Below are 21,564 nucleotides of genomic sequence, written 5' to 3'. Positions count from 1 at the left end.
CATAGAGTATCTATCTGGTGTGTATTCATTACATTTTGCAACGGAAACCATTTACGGTTTAAGAACCAAACGGAAGAAAACTGCAAACTGAACGAAACGGGAATGGACCTACCTTAATTTGTCCAATAGAAACTTGTTTTCGTTAAACGGTTTTTGTTGCAAAACGTTTTGCAACAAAATCGGCGTAGTTAATACACCCCTGGGTTCCATATCCAGCTAAAACAATTAAGTTTATGTAAAATAAGAGAGCCAATCCAGTAATCAGACAATTTCAGATGTTAACATCTACTGCAGGGGTACTCAAGTACTATTTGAGAAGGTCCGGTCACACAAATGTCCTAGGTGGCAAAGGCCCGGATGGATAATGTAATTTATCGGCGTAGTAACAAACCCCCACCTCGCGACCCCAAACTGTTCACACCCCTCTTGTTGGTGGAGAGAAAATGTTGCAGTTTTAAAGCAAAATTCCGGCAGTTCTACACATGGGGAAGATATTTGTTTTTTACTGTATTAAAGCTCATTTCCGGCAATTATATGCATTCATCACTGTCATATGTTTATAATACCAGGTGTAGAAGCCTGACAGAGTAAAAAATATAGATATCTATAAAATTTTTGTTTTGGGACCTGCGGTCTGTATTGACCCCGTTCTAGGTCTGGGGTCCGCCAGTTGAGTATGGAGAATCTACTGTATAGGTTTGTATTCACATGTTTTGTATAACTCTTGTCACTAGATGTTTTGCAAGTTGGCCATCAGGAGGCAGGATTTGGTTCGATTTTATTGGCTTCAACAAGGGACTTCAAGTGTAACACAATTCGTTTTCGTACTTTATTTTAATCTACAAATATAATAATTTATTTTGAAAGTCAACCTCGTGGATGCTTTAAAATAATTGAATATAATGTTATCAACTTGACACATTTTCGAGCATAGATCATTGTAATGGGACGCGACATAGGAAACATTTATAGTCATTTGTTTCTAGGGGAAGATCATTGAGCGAGCGCAAACCGGATATTGCTGTCATTGTCAACAAAGCTGAAAATCTGATTATATTTTTTTAGATGTTTTAGTCCATTCAAATTAACTCTGGAGGAGGCAGTTGCTTTGCTCGAACTCTATTTAGTTATTATGGTCATTTCATTCTCATGGGCTGTATATTTTCTGTTCGTTTATAAACCTGTAATTGGGAAAACGTAAGATTTGTTTCAAATGAAGAGAAGCAGCTAGCTAGCTAGCCTGCATCATGGCCAGTCTATGTGCATGTCACATTCAGAAATGAAATGGTGAGTATTACTTTTAATATAGTGAATATTATTGGTAGTTAACAAAGCTGTCTTCAATGTTGTCACACTTGTTTTAATCCCCACCCAGAACGTTGGGTTGTCTTGACGTCACCCACCAGCTAGCTAACCAGCTATCTGAAGTTTTTCGGACAGTAAAATGGACTTTTCCAAATTTCTGGACGATGATTTCGACGTGAAGGACTGGGTGAATGGGGCCTTCAAGATGCAGGAGGATGTGCCTGGGAAAGCGGATGCGCACGCGGCAACGCTGGTCGTGAAACTGCAGCTGTTCATCCAGGAAGTCAACAATGCAATAGAGGGTAACTAGCTTTGGGACAACATCGGGAGTCTGGGTATTGGTTGGACTCCCTGAGTTGTGAACGATATAGCCGCTCCCCCCAAAAAAAAACGTGTCAACAAAAGCATATTTAGAATCTCTAGGAACTATTTACCATACATAAAGTGAAACGTGTCCCTCGCTATCAAATAAACGTCTGAATTCAACTTTTGTCTGAACCGCACCATATTCCTGCTGAGTTATCCCGATGTTGTCCCAAAGCTGGGTAACTGACATACTGTCATTTTTTTTGTCTCATGTTATTTCATTGCTGCCTGTTCCCCAATACGATCAAGAAACGTAAGTATTCCAGGTTCAGTTAACTGACCTGGAAGAACCAAGAGTCATAGGCTACAGTAGCCCAATAATGGACTGCAGGGAGCTTAATGTTACTCCTTATTGTCCAAGGACCTTGTTATTTTCAGAGGAAGACTGGCTCTGGCAGCCAAAACAACCAAATACTCCATTTAAACGTGAATCCATTCTCAATTGTGATACGGTTCTAGAAACATAAAGCCCTTTAATTTCATATCACGTCAAAAATAATTTCACAAAAGCAAAATATACACTTACTGGTTTAACAGGCTTTATCGCAGTTGCAGCTGATTCTTTTCCAGTTCCAACACGTTCTGGCGGATTTCTTCCATTACACACAGGTGTTCAGAGCATTTTAGTTCGCTAATTAGCACAGGTGGTCACCTCTGTCTTCCGTAAACATGCGCTGTAACCTGGAGATATGGCTGTGTGGGAACATTAACCCTAAATAGTTAACCAAATAGCTACCCGGATTATCTGCATTGATCCTTTTTGTACAAACTTTTTTGACTCATGACATGCTGCTGCTACTGTTTATTATCTAAACTGTTGCCTAGTCACTTTATTTGTAGTTATATGTACATATCTACCTCAATTACCTCGTACCCCTGCATATTGACTCGGTACTGGTACCCTGTGTATATAGCCAAGTTATCGTTACTCATTGTTTATTTATTATTACGTATTATTTCTCTATTTTCTCTCTCTGCATTGTTGGGAAGGGCCCATAAGTAAGCATTTCACTGTTAGTCTACACCTGTTGTTTACGAATACATTTTGATTTGATGTCTCCAGCTTCTCTGACCATTTACGTACAAGATGGGAAACATTTAAATTATATTTATCCTTGTTCAGAGAGCAGTAACCAGGCCCTGCAGAACATGCCCAGAGTGCTGCGGGATGGGGAGGCCCTGAAGCAGGAAGCGTCGTTCCTGAAGGAGCAGATGGTCCTTGTCAAAGAGGACATCAGGAAATTTGAGCAGGACACTGTTCAGTCCATGCAGGTATGGCAGCCATTTGCATTATATAAACACAACATCAGACGGACACCTCATCGGAAGTGACTTGCAACTAAGCAAACACACACACAACACAAAGCTGCAGCACAGTCAGTCCATGTAGATGCGGCGACATAGTCGCATAATACTATAGTACTATGGACAGGATATTGTCCTATTCAAATAGGATAACAAGCTCTCAGTGTGGCAAATATGTATTGTCATTTATACAACACTAAGTCTTTGGCGTGTGGATTCTGTGTTGCAGGTCTTGGTGGAGCTCGATCAGGTCAAGTCTCGGATGCATCTGGCCTCCGATGCACTACAGGAGGCAGACAAATGGAGCACGCTCAGTGCAGACATCGAGGAGACCTTCAAGACACAGGTGGTGTCAAACTACCTCTAAAACCCTGCTCCACTCCCCTTAGTATATTGTGATATGTGATATCTCTCTGCACTGATTTAAGGATTCAGTGATTTGATATTTTAGGTGGCACGGGTGACTAAATATTCTTCTTGTTCAAAAATTGAGTACATACACTACCGGTCAAAGGTTTTAGAACACCTACTCATTCAAGGTTCTTTTTTTCTTTTTACTATTTTCTACATTGTAGAATAGTAGTGAAGACATCACAACTTTGAAATAACACATGGAATCATGTAGTAACTAAAAAAGTGTTCAACAAATCAAAATATATTTTATATTTGAGATTCTTCAAATATCCACCCTTTGCCTTGATGACAGCTTTCCACACTCTTGGCATTCTCTCAACTAGCCATAATGAGGTAGTCACCTGGAATGCATTTCAATTAACAGGTGTGCCTTCTTAAAAGTTGTGGAAGTTCTTTCCTTAATGTGTTTGAGCCAATCAGTTGTGTTGTGACAAGGTAGGGGGGGTATACAGAAGATAGCCCTATTTGGTAAAAGACCAAGTCCATATTATGGCAAGAACAGCTCAAATAATCAAAGAGAAATGATTCATTACTTTAAGAAATGAAGGTCAGTCAATACGGAACATATCAAGAACTTTGAAAGTTTCTTCAAGTGCAGTCGCAAAAACCATCAAGCGCTATGATGAAACTGACTCTCATGAGGACCACCACAGGAATGGAAGACCCAGAGTTACCTCTGCTGCAGAGGATAAGTTCATTAGCGTTACCAGCCTCAGACATTGCAGCCCAAATAAATACTTCACGGAGTTCAACTAACAGACACATCTCAACATCAACTGTTCAGAGGAGACTGTGTGAATCAGGCCTTCATGGTCGAATTGTTGCAAAGAAATCACTACTAAAGGACACCAATAAGAAGAAGAGACCTGGACATTAGTGGACATTAGACCGGTGGAAATTTGTCCTTTGGTCTGGAGTCCAAATTTGAGATTTTTAGTCCCAACCGCCGTGAGACGCGGTGTGGGTGAACGGATGATCTCCGCATGTGTATTTCCCACCATAAAGCATGGAGGAGGAGGTGTTATGGTGTGGGGGTGCTTTGCTGGTGACACTGTCTGTGATTTATTTAGAATTCAAGGCACACTTAACCAGCATGGCTACCACAGCATTCTGCAGCGATACGCCATTACATCTGGTTTGGGTTTAGTGGGACTATCATTTGTTTTTCAACAGGACAATGACCCAATACACCTCCAGGCGGTGTAAGGGCTATTTTACCAAGAAGGGGAGTGATGGAGTGCTGCATCAGATGACCTGGCCTCCACAATCCCCCGACCTCAACCAAATTGAGATGGTTTGTGATGAGTTGGACCGCAGAGTGAAGGAAAAGCAGCCAACAAGTGCTCAGCATATGTGGGAACTCATTCAAGACTGTTGAAAAAGCATTCCAGGTGAAGCTGGTTGAGAGATTGCCAAAAGTGTGAAAAGCTCTCATCAAGGCAAAGGGTGGCGATTTGAAGATTTGTTTAACACTTTTTTGGTTACTACATGATTCCATATGTGTTATTTCATAGTTTTGATGTCTTCACTATTATTCTACAATGTAGAAAATAGTAAAAAATCAAGAGAAACCCTTGAATGAGTAGGTGTTCTAAAACTTTTGACCGGTAGTGTATAGCCAATGTCTCTTGGTTCTTGTCGTAAAGGTAGACTATTATGACGTAGATGCAGAAAGTAAACAGCAGAGTGGGTTAATTTCCGCAACAACTAAGAGCGTTGAAGCGTGAGGCTCAACTTCTCTGCTGTTTTGGTGCCCTGGCTTCCACGCTGTGAACAGTGTAAAGCGAACCCGTGCACATGCGTATATACTGTGTGTGACAGTGAGAGCGAAGTCTTGCATCTCGCTCATCTCAATATCAGCGGTGCTGCTCATGGCAACGTCATTTTGCTGAGTCCAAGTGACCAACTCCTCAAAGGCAGAAGACAGCCCACATTCATGGGGACCCACAAGCTCTAGTGATTTCCATTTGACTTGACCAAACATCTATTTCCATTTAACCTGAACTTTCTGGAGCTACCTCGTTCCCCCAGGACATGGCTGTGATCTCTTCTAAGCTGACCGCCATGCAGAACAGCCTGGCTATGCTGGTGGACACACCAGACTACTCTGAGAAATGTGTGCACCTGGAGGCTCTGAAGAACAGGCTGGAGGCCCTGGCCAGCCCCCAGATAGTAGCCACCTTCAACTCCATGTCTATAGGTAAGAGACTGTCTGGAAATAACTTATGATTGGGTTGAGATGGAATACTAAATCCATATTAGTTTAGACCGGTCTTTCTGAAACCTGGTTCTGACTAGGTTTGTGTTTTTTTTCTGCAGACCAAGCCAAGCTTTTTGTGAAAGTCTTCACAGAGATAGACCGAATGCCACAGCTTCTTGCCTACTACTACAAGTGTCATAAGGTATGTATTACATTATCACTGATTTAGTATAGTGTAGTTGCTTACATGGTTTATCTGTAGGTAGGTGTTTTCCAATTGTTGACTTGAATTCTCCTGTGTGTGTGTGTGTGTGTGTGTGTGTGTGTTTCCAGGGTCAACTGGTGAGTGTGTGGCAGGACCTGTCTCAGAGTGAACTGAGTCTAAATCAGCAGCTGGCTGAGTTCTACGACACCCTGCTCTCCACCTGGCACTCACAGCTACAATGGAGCAGCCAGGTATACTCACACACACGCTATAGTAGTGGTTTTCAAACATTTTCAGGGGGGAACCCATTTCTTTCAGCAGACTCTCTGGCAACCCACCCCAAATCTAATGACACAACCTTAAAATCGGTAAATTTAGTTTTTTACGTCAACAAATAACCTTCAATTCATTACGTTTTCGTTTTTCTTATCACAATTAAAATAACCAGTAAATACATTTTACTCAATAAAATTGTATTTTTCAAATTATCTTTCTCAATAAAGTTTGTATATTGTCCCATACAATGATCTATACTCTTAATTTTTTGTTCCCCCACCCCAATTATGTATTTCATTTTGTAAAAATCTGGCGACTCCACTACAATTCCCCCTCGACCCCGACTTTGAATACCACTGCTCTGTATCATACCGTAACACACGTGCTCCATCATAACATAACACACACAACTAAGTGTCCTTCCCACACTGTATCATACAGCAACACACACCCTAGGTTAGGGCAGCACAATTAATGAAATTCACATCGGAAGTGCAATATCCATAGCTCAAGAGATCCACATCGTATGCAACATTTTTAAAACGCCACTCAGCCGCAGCAGTTTTTAAAGTTTACTTTGTTTGTCATCTCTCTCCTCTTGCGGCTGCTTTCCACTAGCCTTGCCCCATGTCACTCAAGCGGCGCAGTTCTGCCTCCTCACTGTTCGAGCCGCTATAAGTTTGCATGCTGTTCCGTCATGCAGTCAACAGATTGTTCATTTACATTTACATTTTAGTCATTTAGCAGACGCTCTTATCCAGAGCGACTTACAGGAGCAAGTAGGGTTAAGTGCCTTGCTCAAGGGCACATCGACAGATTTTTCACCTAGTCGCTCGGGGATTAGAACCAGTGACCTTTCGGTTACTGGCACAACGCTCTTAACCACTAAGCTACCTGCCGCCCCTTGTTGTTCCAAACAAGAACGTGCTGCTTTCCACTTTGCTTCTTAATATAAATATTTATAAGATTCCAACAGTTCACCCAAGTGTTTTGATTTATATCACATTATTTGGTTAAAAAAAAAAAGCAATTATATTTTTTGCCCATATCGTGCAGCCCAACCCTAGGTATCCTTACACACCTCATACCATAAATTACACACCATAACTTACGCTAGTAGACTGTACAATAACACACATTTTCCTCTTGCTTTAACAAACACGTCTGCAGAGGGTGCACAATCTTCCATCTGCAACCTAACCCCATGTCTCCAACTGACTGTGTATATGAATCTATCCATCCTCCCCCAACAGGTGTTTAAGAACCCATACGAGGTGGTGACGGTGCTGCTGATCCAGACCCTGGGAGCCATAGTGCCCTCCATCCCCGTGTGTCTGAGAACGGCCATGGAGCGCACCCCCCAGGAGCAGCGGCTGGAGACCCTGCTGGAGCTCCATCACACCGCTGCCACCTTCGGCAGGAGCCTGGCACAGGTCATGTTGCCACACCTGGGTCTGTTCGCCTGCTACTGCATCTATATATTTATTTGCACATTCATCAACAAGTCAGGTGTAAAATAGTGCCGGATTTAGCTACAGAGTTTATTTTCATCCGTAGTCCCTTGCTCATCAACAGTGAGAGTGATGATATAGATTATAAGATTGTATTGATATCAGACCTGGGTCAAATACGTCTCAAATACTTCGAAATACTTGGAAGGTGCCCTTGATTTGGCTTGGAGTTTGCACTTTTGGGACTATTCCATAGGTAAGGTAATTATAGTAAGGAAACAGAAGTATTTGAAAGATCTGCTCATGACATGTTTATGGTTATCTTGATAGTGACGCTAATTAATTGTATTGATATATAACGCTGAATCCTAACTTGAGCTCCACCCAGGTAATTCAAACTTTTCCTTAGGGTTGACGTTAATTAGCGATTTGGGGGGAAAAGGTCAGTGCTCACAAGGTAGACTTACATTGTGGTTGTACCTCTCAGGTGAGAACAACCTGCTGAAGGTGAATGAGCTGGTCAGTGCCCTGTACGACCCCTACAAACCCTACCAGCTGCAGTATGGAGACCTGGAGGAGTTTCACCTCCTCATCCAGATCAGCGCCATGCCCCTGGTGAAACACAAACACATTTACATTTGAGTCATTTAGCAGACTTACAATTGCTCACCTAGTCGGTTCGGGGATTCGAATCAGCGACCTTTTGGTTACTGGCACAATGCTCTTATCCGCTAGGATACCTGCACACACACACACACACACAACCAAACCTTATACAATGGTCATTTCATTTTTTGTGGTGATTCCTGGGAAGGCGAGTGGAAAGGACTTTGTGACCATTGGCTGTGTACCTCTTTCCCTCTCTCTTCATCATACTTTCTATTCTCTCTCTCTCCCCCCTCTCTCTTTCTCTCTCTCCTTATTCCCCTCCTTTTCCCTCTCCCTCTATCAGGAGCGTGGTGAGGTGATAGACTGTGTAGAGGAGCTGAGTCACTCAGTGGGGAAGCTGTTTGGCCTGGCCAGTGCTGCTGTGGACCGCTGTGTCAAACTGACCGACGGCCTGGCCTTGTGTGGCCTCCTCAAGGCCCTCAAATCCCTCTTCGCCAAGTAATTATACACTACTGGTTTTATCTTATTTTGTTTTTGAGTGGGTGTGGTACAACTTTTCAGTGTAAACTTAAACGGCTAAAACCAGATATAAAGTATGTAGAAAAGATAATTGAGCTATGTCTTTGAGAACTAACAACCACCATTCCAAAAATGTTATGGCATGGGGCCCCCATTGATTTTGTTATGTTTGAGTCACTCAGATCGCATAAGAACACTGCATAAGCCATGGACAAATGTGTGGAGTTGTAGGAAATTAGCTTTAAAACATACACATTTTGTCTCTGCGGCCAAAAGGACGCCCACTACTCCCCCCATGCTAAATTTGCCACAACTGTGGCAACGCTTACACACACATACTACACAGTACACGCAACTTTCAATATTCTTGTGAATATTCTGGTTGACTTTTGTCCATTGCTCTCACATACAGTGGGGAGAACAAGTATTTGATACACTGCCGATTTTGCAGGTTTTGCTACTTACAAAGCATGTAGAGGTCTGTAATTTTTATCATAGGTACACTTCAACTGTGAGAGACGGAATCTAAAACAAAAATCCAGAAAATCACATTGTATGATTTTTAAGTAATTAATTTGCATTTTATTGCATGACATAAGTATTTGATCACCTACCAACCAGTAAGAATTCCAGCTCTCACAGACCTGTTAGTTTTTCTTTAAGAAGCCCTCCTGTTCTCCACTCATTACCTATATTAACTGCACCTGTTTGAACTCGTTACCTGTATAAAAGACACCTGTCCACACACTCAATCAAACAGAATCCAACCTCTCCACAATGGCCAAGACCAGAGAGCTGTGTAAGGACATCAGGGATAAAATTGTAGACCTGCACAAGGCTGGGATGGGCTACAAAACAATTGGCAAGCAGCTTGGTGAGAAGGCAACAACTGTTGGCGCAATTATTAGAAAATGGAAGAACTTCAAGATGACGGTCAATCACCCTCGGTCTGGGGCTCCATGCAAGATCTCACCTCGTGGGGCATCAATGATCATGAGGAAGGTGAGGGAACAGCCCAGAACTACACAGCAGGACCTGGTCAATGACCTGAAGAGAGCTGGGACCACAGTCTCAAAGAAAACCATTAGTAACACACTACGCCATCATGGATTAAAATCCTGCAGCGCACGCAAGGTCCCCCTGCTCAAGCCAGCGCATGTCCAGGCCCGTCTGAAGTTTGCCAATGACCATCTGGATGATCCAGAGGAGGAATGAGAGAAGGTCATGTGGTCTGATGAGACAAAAATAGAGCTTTTTGGTCTAAACTCCACTCGCTGTGTTTGGAGGAAGAAGAAGGATGAGTACAACCCCAAGAACACCATCCCAACCGTGAAGCATGGAGGTGCAAACATCATTCTTTGGGGATGCTTTTGTGCAAAGGGGACAGGACGACTGCACCGTATTGAGGGGAGGATGGATGGGGCCATGTATCTCGAGATCTTTGCCAACAACCTCCTTCCCTCAGTAAGAGCATTGAAGATGGGTCGTGGCTGGGTCTTCCAGCATGACAACGACCCGAAACACACAGCCAGGGCAACTAAGGAGTGGCTCCGTAAGAAGCATCTCAAGGTCCTGGAGTGGCCTAGCCAGTCTCCAGACCTGAACCTAATAGAAAATCTTTGGAGGGAGCTGAAATTCCGTATTGCCCAGCGACAGCCCCGAAACCTGAAGGATCTGGAGAAGGTCTGTATGGAGGAGTGGGCCAAAATCCCTGCTGCAGTGTGTGCAAACCTGGTCAAGACCTACAGGAAACGTATGATCTCTGTAATTGCAAACAAAGGTTTCTGTACCAAATATTAAGTTCTGCTTTTCTGATGTATCAAAAACTTATGTCATGCAATAAAATGCAAATTAATTACTTAAAAATCATACAATGGGATTTTCTGGATTTTTGTTTTAGATTCCGTTTCTCACAGTTGAAGTGTACCTATGATGAAAATTACAGACCTCTACATGCTTTGTAAGCAAAAATCGGCAGTGTATCAAATACTTGTTCTCCCCACTGTACATGTCTTGGCCATGTTTTCTACAGGTATGTGTCAGACTTCTCCACTACTCTGCAGTCAGTCAGGAAGAAGTGCAGGTTGGAGGACACGCCCAGTGCTGCTGTGTTCCAAGAGGATTGGACTGCCTTCCAGAACTCTGTCAGGTTGGTTTTGTGAAAACCCAAATCAAACTCTGCTGGCTCTGATATTTTCCTTTGCACATTGTCATTTTCAGGACGGTCCCAACAGACATGGTTAATTAGATGTTAAGTCCCCTATTTAGGGGACTTTGAGCGGTTCTGACTGACATTTTGGTGTACAATGCGCTCTGTTAACGTCGCAGGGTCCAGTGCCTTATAGTACACTACATGACCAAAAGTATGTGGACACCTGCTTGTCGAACATCTCATTCCAAAATCATGGGCATTAATATGGAGTTGGTCCCCCCTTTGCTGCTACAACAGCCTCCACTCTTCTGGGAAGTCTTTCCACTAGATGTTGGAACATTGCTTCGGGTACTTGCTTACATTCAGCCACAAGATCATTGGTGAGGTTGGGCACTGATGTTGGGCGATTAGGCCTGGCTCGCAGTCGGCGTTCCAATTCCATTCCCTTCAATTCATCCCAAAGGTGTTCGATGGGGTTAAGGTCAGGGCTCTGTGCAGGTCAGTGACGTTCTTCCACACCGATCTCTACAAACCATTTCTGTATGGACCTCGCTTTGTGCACGGAGGCATTGTCATGCTGAAACAGGAAAGGGCCTTCCCCAAACTGTTACCACAAAGTTGGAAGCACAGAATCGTCTAGAATGTCGTTGTATGCTGTAGCATTAACATTTCCCTTAACTGGAACTAAGGGGCATAGCCCGAACCATGAAAAACAGCCCCAGACCATTATTCCTCCTCCACCAAACTTTACAATTGGCACTATGTATTTGGGCAGGTAGCGTTCTCCTGGCATCCGCCAAACCCAGATTCGTCTGTCAGACTGCCAGATGGTGAAACATGATTCATCACTCCAGAGAACGCATTTCCACTGCTCCAGAGTCCAATAGCCGACAAGCTTTACACCACTCCAGCTGACGCTTGGCATTGCCATGGTGATCTTAGGCTTGTGTGTGGCTGCTCGGCCATGGAAATCAATTTCATGAAGCTCACGGCGAACAGTTCTTGTGCTGACGTTGCTTCCAAAGGCAGTTTGGAACTCTGTAGTAAGTGTTGCAACCGAGGACAGATGATTTTTACACGCTACGTGCTTCATCATTCGGTGGTCCTATTCTATGAGCTTGTGTGGCCTACCACTTCGCGGCTGAGCCGTTGTTGCTCCTAGACGTTTCCACTTCACAATAACAGCACCTACAGTTGACAGCTCTAGCAGGGCAGAAATTTTACGAACTGACTTGTTGGAAAGGTGGCACCCTATGATGTTGCCACGTTAAAAGTCACTGAGCTCTTCAGTAAGGACATTCTACTGCCAATGTTTGTCTATGGAGATTGCATGGCGGTGTACTCGATTTTATACATCTGTCAGCGACGTGTGTGGCTGAAATAGCCAAATCCACTAATTAGAAGGGGTGTCCACATACTTATGTGTATATAGTGTATTAGATAGCCCCATCTGTCTGCTTTTTGCTACCACTCTGTCAGCAGAGCTGACTATAAGTGTCAGGTTTCACACCCCATATTTGCCTCTGAGCGATGGCGCCCAGCCTGGGAGATGGCATATTAAAGGCAGATTGACGTTTATTGTCATGAATCTTGCTCTGGAGGCAGAACTGAGCGATTTCTGCTAGATGGGCCAGATGCAAAGTCAAAATGTGCTGTATTGTAAAAAGTCATGAAAACGAAAATGTGCTTTTTGGTCTTAATTTAAGGTGAGGGTTAGGCATTAGGGTTAGCAGTGTGGTTAAGGTTAGGTTTAAAATCTGATTTTATGACTTTGTGACTGTGCCAGCTAGTGACCAATCTGCAGAGTTGCCTCCCGGGCAAGGTTCATGACATTATTATACATGACATTATTATATTAAAGGGAACAGTCTAGTGAATCCATCAATTGTGGGTTCATCTCACTGTGATATCCTGAGGTGAATTTGGAGCTCTCAGCATGTATAAATACTAAATCAGTTCGTAGAATTGAAACACGACCACTTTCTCAAGGTCACAGAGGGACGAAATCACTTCATACGCAAAGCTTGCTGACGACACAATAGTGGTAGGCCTGATCACCGACAACGATGAGACAGCCTATAGGGAGGAGGTCAGAGACCTGTCCGTGTGGTGCCAGGATAACAACCTCTCCCTCAACGTGATCAAGACAAAGGAGATGATTGTGGACTACAGGAAAAAAAAGAGGACTGAGCACATTCTCATCGACGGGGCTGCAGTGGAACAGGTTGAGAGCTTCAAGTTCCTTGGTGTCCACATCACCAACAAACTATCATGGTCCAAACACACCAAGACAGTCGTGAAGAGGGCACGACAAAGCCTATTCCCCCTCAGGAGACTGAAAAGATTTGGCATGGGTCCTCAGATCCTCAAAAAGTTCTACAGCTGCACCATCGAGAGCATCCTGACTGGTTGCATCACCGCCTGGTATGGCAACTGCTCGGCCTCCGACCGCAAGGCACTACAGAGTGTAGTGCAGGGTTCTTCAATTCCGGTCCTGGAGGTTCCGAAACACCTCTGTTTTTCATCCTCTCCTTCTAATCAGGGGCTAATTCAGACCTGGGACACCAGGTGAGTGCAATTAACTACCAGGTAGAAATAAAAAATTCGGCCCTCCAGGACCGGAATTGAAGAACCCTGGTGTAGTGCGTACGGCCCAGTACATCACTGGGGCCAAGCTTCTTGCCATCCAGGACCTCTATACTAGGGCGGTGTCAGAGTCACCCTAGTCATAGACTGTTCTCTCTGCTACTGCACGGCAAGCGGTACTGGAGCACCAAGTCTAGGTCCAAAAGGCTTCTTAACAGCTTCTACCCCCAAGCCATAAGACTCCTGAACAGCTAATCATGGCTACCCAGACTATTTGCATTGCCCACCCCCTCTTTTACACTGCTGCTACTATTATCTATGCATAGTCATTTTAACTCTAGCCACATGTACATATTACCTCAATTACCTCGACTATCCAGTGCCGCCGCACATTGACTCTGTACCGGTACCCCCTGTATATAGCCTCCCTACTGGTATTTTATTTTACTGCTGCTCTTTAATTATTTGCAATTTTTTGTTAAAGTTTTTTTTCTTCATAAAAACTGCATTGTTGGTTAAGGGCTTGTAAGTAAGCATTTCACTGTAAGGTCTACACCTGTTTGTATTCGGCGCATGTGGCAAATAAAATTTGATTTGATTTTAAGTTATAACGAGTCTGCAGACATTCGAATGGTGTCTCTGCCTCGCTTAGAGGACGCTTGGTAGAAAATGCTCTGTCATCGGATATATGAAATGGAGCCAAACTTGTACTGTTACTAAATATGATCATGTTTATTTTACAGTTAGTTGTAAGAAAGGTGGAATCTTTTCAGTCATTGCAATAGGACAACAATCGGATATCATTTTTTATATTTTCATAATATTTGTACTATGTACTTGAGCTTGTGTCCTCAAAAGTGAGTACACCTCAGCAATTTATAATTATTTTTTACCAGAAAGGTGAGTTCCAGACATTTCTAGAACTATGCAGCGTTACTAGATATTGTTTATGGTAATCTCATGAAAAATAATTACTTTTGGGTATGTCTATTTAGGCAGATATCGAAATTTTTCCATAACGTTCAACCAGGCCAATGTAGTACAGCTCGGCTGGGCTTGGCTCAGTAGTATGAAAAAGGGTATAATTGTGCATGAACTGTATATTATTTTTGATTCCCCATGTTTCCTCTGCATTGCAGGATCATTTCCACCTGTGGGGAGTTGCTGAGACAGTGTGGAGCCTATGAGCAGCAGCTATCAAACAAGTAAGACCAACACCAACTCCAAATCAACCCCCAGGCCCTACTCCCTAGCTACCTGACTCCCCTACTTATATCCATTCTTACTTCCCCCATTCTCTTGCCATGTCCTATAGGTCAAGTTTATTTAAGTACATTTTATTTAAAAGTGCATTATACATGGGTCTCAACACACTTTACATGATGATCCTATAGGATCCTGGCCACGGCGGGGAAGTACCTGTCTGAGTCGTACAGCCCTCGGAGCCTGGCGGGCATCCAGGAGGCCAGCTCCACGGAGAGGAAGGCCAGCGGCAGGAATCCCTGGCAGGAGTACAACTACCTGCAGAGGGGCAACATGGCAGAGTACAACAGCCTGATGGAGGTGCTCTACTCCCTCAAGGTATGGCTGGTCATGCTGGGGGAAAAACGGAAATGACTTGGAACTGTTAACTTTCATTTGGGTTTGGGGTTTAGGGTTTTAGCTTGGGTGTGATGTTACAGTAATTGTTGAGTTGTTGGATAGGATGGGAATGTAGCCTATAACTGGTCCAATGTAACTATTTTCAGAGTGAAAATACAGTGTCTTGTGATCAATGACTGTCATTTTTGCTTCATTAAAGCCTTGTAATGCAATTAAGTAAGTGGCAGTGTGTTTTTAGGGAGTTAGGTCTGTTGTGAGGTCTGTCGTGTTCAAGTTGCCATTGTTTTGTAGGAGAATGGGACCGGTAACTCAAGTCTTCTGGCTGAGCCCCGAGTGGCTCTGACCCGTCTCAACCAGCAGGCCAACCAGCTGGCCTTCGACTCTGTCTTCCTGCAGATCAAACATCAACTCTGCTTGGTCTCCAAAATGGAGGTGTGTGTGTGTGTGTGCAGTCAGTGAGTCTTGTTTCTGTATGTAAATGTAATGCTTACATATGTTCCGTCTTGTACCAATGTCTGTTATCAGAGCCGAGATGCAGGAGGTTTTGGAGAGAGCTATGCTGTAGACCTACCTACCTTCAGCTTGTCCCCACAGGAGTACATCACCAATGTAAGTCTGGCCCACTATGGGCACAACATCTACAGGCTGATTCAAGTCATAGATTCAAGTATTATTGTATATGTATTATGTAATATAAGCTGTCTTTAGAAAACATGAGTGGTGTTTTCTGTTGTAAATGTTCACAGTTAGTGTTACTATAGTACTATGAATGTTCAGGCTAGTCAGATTGTGTTGAGGTGGCTGACTGCCTGTGTTTCTCCTTGAAAGATAGGACAGTACATCATGTCTCTGCCGCTCCATTTGGAGCCCTTTGTGACGCAAGAGGACCCGGCGCTGGAGTTGGCCCTGCACGCAGGCAAACTGCCTTTCCCTCCTGAGCAAGGTGACCTTCTCTCCCCCTCGTTCATTCGGTCTCTACCTCCATCTGTCTCTCTACTCTTCCCTCCTTTTAGATGTTTGCCCCTCTGTCTGTTACCGGTCTCCCTTGTTCTTTTGCTCCTCATCCCTGTTTTCCAGCTTTTTCCCTCTTCCCCAGTCCTCTTCTACCTCCCCATACCTCTCCCCTTACCTTCCCCCACCTAACCTATTGCCCTAAACTCCTGCTCTCTTCTTTATTTCGCTCCTTGCACTCTCTCCCTACATCTCTCCTCCACAGTCTCTCCCTCTTTGTCCTCATTTCAATAGCCGGCCTTGCTATTTTCTGTGCGTCCTGTGTGTGCCTGGCCGTGCCTGGCCATACCTGATGTTTGTTTTGACGACATTTGTCTGACGTTGTTCCAACCTCAGGTGATGACCTTCCGGAGCTGGACAACACAGCAGACTACTGGCTGGGCTCCATCGCCAGGGCGACCATGCAAACGTACTGTGACGCCATCCTGCTCATCCCAGAGCTCACGGCCCACTCCACCAAACAGCTGGCCACAGACATCGGTACTGGACCACCATCATTTACCTACAAAATGTTAGGGATGTAACGATTCACAGATACTCAATGGTCCCCGGTTCAAATGTTTAAGATATGAGTGCATCGCTCTGCGGGAGCCCAAACCGATCCGAATTAAGCGTGCATCGGTCAGAAAACAGATTCAAATGTTACGAATTGCCGGTTCACTCATTTTTTTAATCGTATTGTTTTATACCGAAAATGGCTCTTATCTGTTGTGACTGAATTGATGCGTCCTCCTTTAGTTCAGTAGCCTATCGAACTTTTATGCATGTAACTGCATATGACTGTCAGATAACAACTATACGCTCAGTGTGGGAGACACAGCTGCTCGCGCCAACGAGAGGTAGGCCTATCCCTGTTCTAATAGGCTATTTGTACATCTGAGCGGCACTTTAAGCATTCAGATGCCTGTAAAATGGCTTTCGCAATGTCAAATCATAAGATGTATTAGTTTAGTGACAACCAATGTAATTTGCTGGCTCATTGTTACCAAATGTGCTGTAGAAAATGGTGTTTTACCGGAGTTGTGTAGCCTACCGGAGTGGACGCAACTCACATCCAGCTGCTGATTTGAGGTTTTCAATCATTCAGATTTTATTTAGATTGTTCAGGTTCACCATAAGAAATCGTTTTGGTAGATTTGCTTTAAACGGTTAACGTTTTTGGTTGTTTTTACATGAACAGGGTAATTTCGTAAAGGACAGCAATCATTTTTGCAAGCTGTGCAAGGTCGATTTCAATGGTCGGAGTGGGAGAAGCTGTCCGTAAAATTCGGTCTAAACCATTCGCTTTTGAGACGGAATGAAATCCAAAGCTGCATTGTATTAGTTGGCTAATTTCTAAAGATAAATATTGACAGTACTAGCTCAAATCATTTATCAACAAAAATGACAAATTAATCAGTGGGTGATGGTGATTTCAGATAAAAGGTGGGGGGACAAAAATAATAAATTGCCCCTACCCCTAATCTGATAGCAGAGTGGTAGATGCTCAGTCTGCCCTATGGCTCAGCTCAGGTGCCTACACATACCATTGATACACACACTAACAGAGGGCCACTCAGTTTAGAGAAGTCCTCTCAGACAGATCCAGCTCAGATCGAGAGGCCCAACTCCTGAGCTCCCATCAGCAGCAGATAATAATTCTAAATGGAAAATGAATGTGTTTATTCAAAAAATGTTAGTGCATCGAACCGAATCGCATCAATTCATTCCGTTAATCAAAACAAATCGCACCGAGTCGTTTCAAACTAAAACGTATAATTCCTGTATCGTATCAGAGCCCGTGTATTTAGATGCGTATTGAATCGTTCATGAAAGATCTATATGCTAGATGGTTCCCTAGTTCTAGATCTATTTTGTACATGGAGCCAACATGGTTATAAGTACTGTATGTCATTGCTTCTTGGGTGCCGTATGATCATCTGGAGTTGGTTGTTTAGTAAAAAATTGTATATCTACTGGGGTTTTTTAACTACAGACTCATTACATTTTCAGATGATTTTAACGTAAACCAAGAAGCAATACATACAATATTTGTTGTAATTATAAAGTTATTTGTAACTACATTGATGTTGCTAGTAATAGAGCATCAAGTATGCATTGTAAAAGGCCAACTTGCCAAAGCATCAATAAAATTAGAAATATGCTAGCACCTGCAAAATTGTGATTTGTTCAAATGATCAGTGGTGAAAAATCAGCGTACCAGAACAGAGTTCCTCGTTAGTCGTTGCATCCCACAGACTGTTGACAGACGCAACAATACCATTTATGTTAAGTGTGTCTATCCACAAGAGATGCATTGGTAATAATATAGTAATAATCAAATGTTATTGGTCACATACACATATTTAGCAGATGTTATTGCGGGTGTAGCGAAATGCTTGTGCTCCTAGCTCCAACAGTGCAGTAGTATCTAACAATTCACAACAATACACACAAATCTAAAGTAAAATAATGGAATTAAGAAATATATAAATATTAGGACAGGCAATGTCGGAGTGGCATTGATTAAAATACAGTACAATAGAATACAGTATATACATATGAAATGAGTAAAGTAGTATGTGAACATTATTAAAGTGACTAGTGTTCCATTATTAATGTGACCAGTGATTTCAAGTCTATGTATATGGGACAGCAGCCTCTAAGGTGCAGGGTTGAGTAACCGGGTGGTAGCCGGCTAGAGATGGCTATTTAACAGTCTGATGGCCTTGAGATAGAAGCTGTTTTTCAGTCTCTCGGTCCCAGCTTTGATGCACCTGTACTGACCTCGCCTTCTGGATGGTAGCGGGGTGAACAAGCCGTGGCTCGGGTGGTTGATGTTCTTGATGATCTTTTTGGCCTTCCCGTGACATCGGTGCTGTAGGTGTCCTGGAGGGCAGGCAGTGTTCCCCCGGTGATGAGTTGGTCAGACCGCACCACCCTCTGGAGAGCCCTGCGGTTGCGGGCGGTGCAGTTGCCGTACCAGGTGGTGATACAGCCTGACAGGATGCTCTGAATTGTGCATCTGTAAAAGTTTGTGAGGGTCTTAGGGGCCAAGCCGAATTTCTTCAGCCCTGAGATTGAAGAGGCGATGTTGCGCCTTCTTCACCACACTGTCTGGGTGGGTGGACCATTTCAGATTGTCAGTGATGTGTACACCGAGGAACTTGAAGCTTTTCACCTTCTCCACTGTGGTCCCGTCGATGTGGATAGGGGCGTGCTCCCTCTGCTGTTTCCTGAAGTCCATGATAAGCTCCTTCGTTTTGTTGACGTTGAGGGAGAGGTTATTTTCCTGGCACCACTCCACCAGGGCCCTCACCTCCTCCCTGTAGGCTGTCCAGTCATTGTTGGTAATGAGACATACTACTGTTGTGTTGTCTGCAAACTTGATGATTGAGTTGGAGGCCTGCGTTGCCACGCAGTCATGGGTGACGGTGTGGTCCTCTGTAGCTCAGCTGGTAGAGCACGGCGCTTGTAACGCCAGGGTAGTGGGTTTGATCTCCGGTACCGCCCATTCACAAAATGTATGCACGCATGACTGTAAGTCGCTTTGGATAAAAGCGTCTGCTAAGTGGCATATTATTATTTATTTTTATAACAGGGAGTACAGGAAGGGGCTGAGCATGCACCCTTGTGGGGCCCCTGGGTTGAGGATCAGCGAAGTGGAGGTGGGGCGTCCCGTCAGGAAGTCCAGGACCTAGTTGCACAGGGCGGGGTTCAGACCAAATTCCCTGAGCTTAACGATGAGCTTGGAGGGTACTATGGTGTTGAAGGCTGAGCTATAGTCAATGAACAGCATTCTTACATAGGTATTCCTCTTGTCCAGATGGGATAGGGCAGTGCAATGGCGATTGCATCGACTGTGGATCTATTGGGGTGGTATGCAAATTGAAGTGGGTCTAGGGTGTTAGGTAAGGTAGAGGTGATCTGATCCTTAACTAGCCTCTCAAAGCACTTCATGATGACAGAAGTGAGTGCTACGGGGCGATAGTCATTGAGTTCAGTTACCTTTGCTTTCTTGGGTACAGGAACAATGGTGGACATCTTGAAGCAAGTGGGGACTGCAGACTGGAATAGGGAGAGATTGAATATGTCTGTAAACACTCCTGCCCGCTGGTCTGCGCATGCTCTGAGGACGCGGCTAGGGATGCCGTCTGGGCCGGCAGCCTTGCGAGGGTTAACACGCTTAAATTTCTTATTCACGTCGGCCACGGAGAATGAGAGCCTACAGTCCTTGTGAGCGGGCCGCGTCGGTGGCACTGTGTTATCCTCAAAGCGGGCGAAGAAGGTGTTTAGCTTGTCCGGGAGCAAGACGTCGGTGTCTGCGACGTGGCTGGTTTTCCTTTTGTAATCCGTGATTGTCTGTAGACCCTGCCACATAATATAGTCATTAATAGGTAATAATATAGTATGTCCATACTATGTTTTCAGTGTGTTAGTGCCACACAATGGTTTTTCTTCAACATCTGTCTCCTAACTCCCCACAGACTACCTGAGCAATGTGATGGATGCTTTGGGCCTGCAGCCCTCCAGGACCCTGCAGCAGATAGTGACCCTACTGAGGGCCAAGCCAGAGGAGTACAGACAGATGGCCAAACTGCTGCCCCGCAGACTGGTGTCCACCATCGCTGCCCTGAGAGGGCTGGACCACTGACCACGGTCACACTCTAAACAGGTAACAGACTATGGACAAAAATAAGCTATTTTGCTAACTCTGGCATATTGACATTGATACTGTATGAACACTAGAAAGTTGATGAATGTGCACTGTCCCTGTCACATAAGTCAAACATTAAAACTATAGGGCCCAGTTTTTTCTTGTCACAACACAAATATTGTCCTTCACCTCCTGTGTTGGTCAGCCAGATCTCAAGTATGTTTACACTTGACCAAAAAACAAATCCAGTCTCTTAGAATGTAGACAAAGAAAAATGATAAATTGACACAATTTTTAATATGCAGTGTAAATATGGAAGTATGTAATGTAACAATTATGATCCTACTCAAATCACTTGTTCCTCACTCTCTTTCCTCTATAGATATGATAACTAGAATCTGGAGTCTGGACCCCTGGTATGACATAACTGAGAAGTATCCATTTGGGGATATTCCCATCATGAAACAGCTATAAGCAACATGTTCAAATCAAATATTTAAACTGCTTTGGCATCGTACTATTGGCTATTATGTTGTATATTTTCTATTGTTTTCTATTATGGTACATTTTTGTTAATTGACACTTATATGGGGGTAAATCAGGGTAGAATTGGTTTTGCTTATTTGTAATGTACTGGAATCTGTCCACTAATTTAATAAACATATGGCCTCCTTGTCTTCAACTCTTTGATAATGAAGTTAATTGAAGATTCAAGTTAAATGTCTGATTAACTGAGGATGCTGTTGCCACAGCAAGGGTCGTATTGTTTACAAAGGCTATGTTTAACAGTATGAAGGTTCATCTCAGAAAATAGTTAAATAACATACTGTATTGCTGGGGTTGGCAACAGGCGGCCAAAATTGGCCTGCAACTGATTTTTTTGGGGGGCCACCAAAAGTTTTTAGTAGCCTAATTTGGAGGGGGATT

General features: G+C 43.7%; 1 protein-coding gene across 1 annotated transcript; it reads left to right on the top strand.

Moving 5' to 3' along the window:
* Positions 1–1,011: 1,011 nt before the first annotated feature.
* Positions 1,012–21,319, top strand: LOC121567176 (conserved oligomeric Golgi complex subunit 7). Its single transcript, XM_041877111.2, has 19 exons — positions 1,012–1,287; positions 1,376–1,607; positions 2,795–2,943; positions 3,206–3,322; positions 5,422–5,590; positions 5,710–5,792; positions 5,924–6,046; positions 7,325–7,523; positions 8,010–8,137; positions 8,475–8,629; positions 10,683–10,799; positions 14,528–14,593; positions 14,783–14,969; positions 15,282–15,422; positions 15,516–15,599; positions 15,819–15,933; positions 16,338–16,481; positions 20,468–20,655; positions 21,020–21,319. Exons 2-18 carry the CDS (start codon positions 1,445–1,447, stop codon positions 20,632–20,634), a joined length of 2,307 nt encoding a protein of 768 aa, XP_041733045.1. The 5' UTR covers positions 1,012–1,287; positions 1,376–1,444; the 3' UTR covers positions 20,635–20,655; positions 21,020–21,319.
* The last annotated feature ends 245 nt before the right edge of the window (positions 21,320–21,564 follow it).

The sequence above is a fragment of the Coregonus clupeaformis genome, chromosome 1 (assembly GCF_020615455.1).
Source record: "Coregonus clupeaformis isolate EN_2021a chromosome 1, ASM2061545v1, whole genome shotgun sequence".
NCBI classification, from domain to species: domain Eukaryota; kingdom Metazoa; phylum Chordata; class Actinopteri; order Salmoniformes; family Salmonidae; genus Coregonus; species Coregonus clupeaformis.
Note: the sequence above shows the minus strand (reverse complement) of the source record. Positions and strands in the feature narration are given on the sequence as shown.

Bases quoted from the DNA above. Each gene is read 5' to 3' on its own strand.
- LOC121567176 (XM_041877111.2), top strand. From the start codon at position 1,445: ATGGACTTTTCCAAATTTCTGGACGATGATTTCGACGTGAAGGACTGG. The intron at 7,524-8,009 runs GTCTGTTCGCCT...TGTACCTCTCAG, and splicing joins GGTCATGTTGCCACACCTGG to GTGAGAACAACCTGCTGAAG. The intron at 14,594-14,782 runs GTAAGACCAACA...ATGATCCTATAG, and splicing joins GAGCAGCAGCTATCAAACAA to GATCCTGGCCACGGCGGGGA.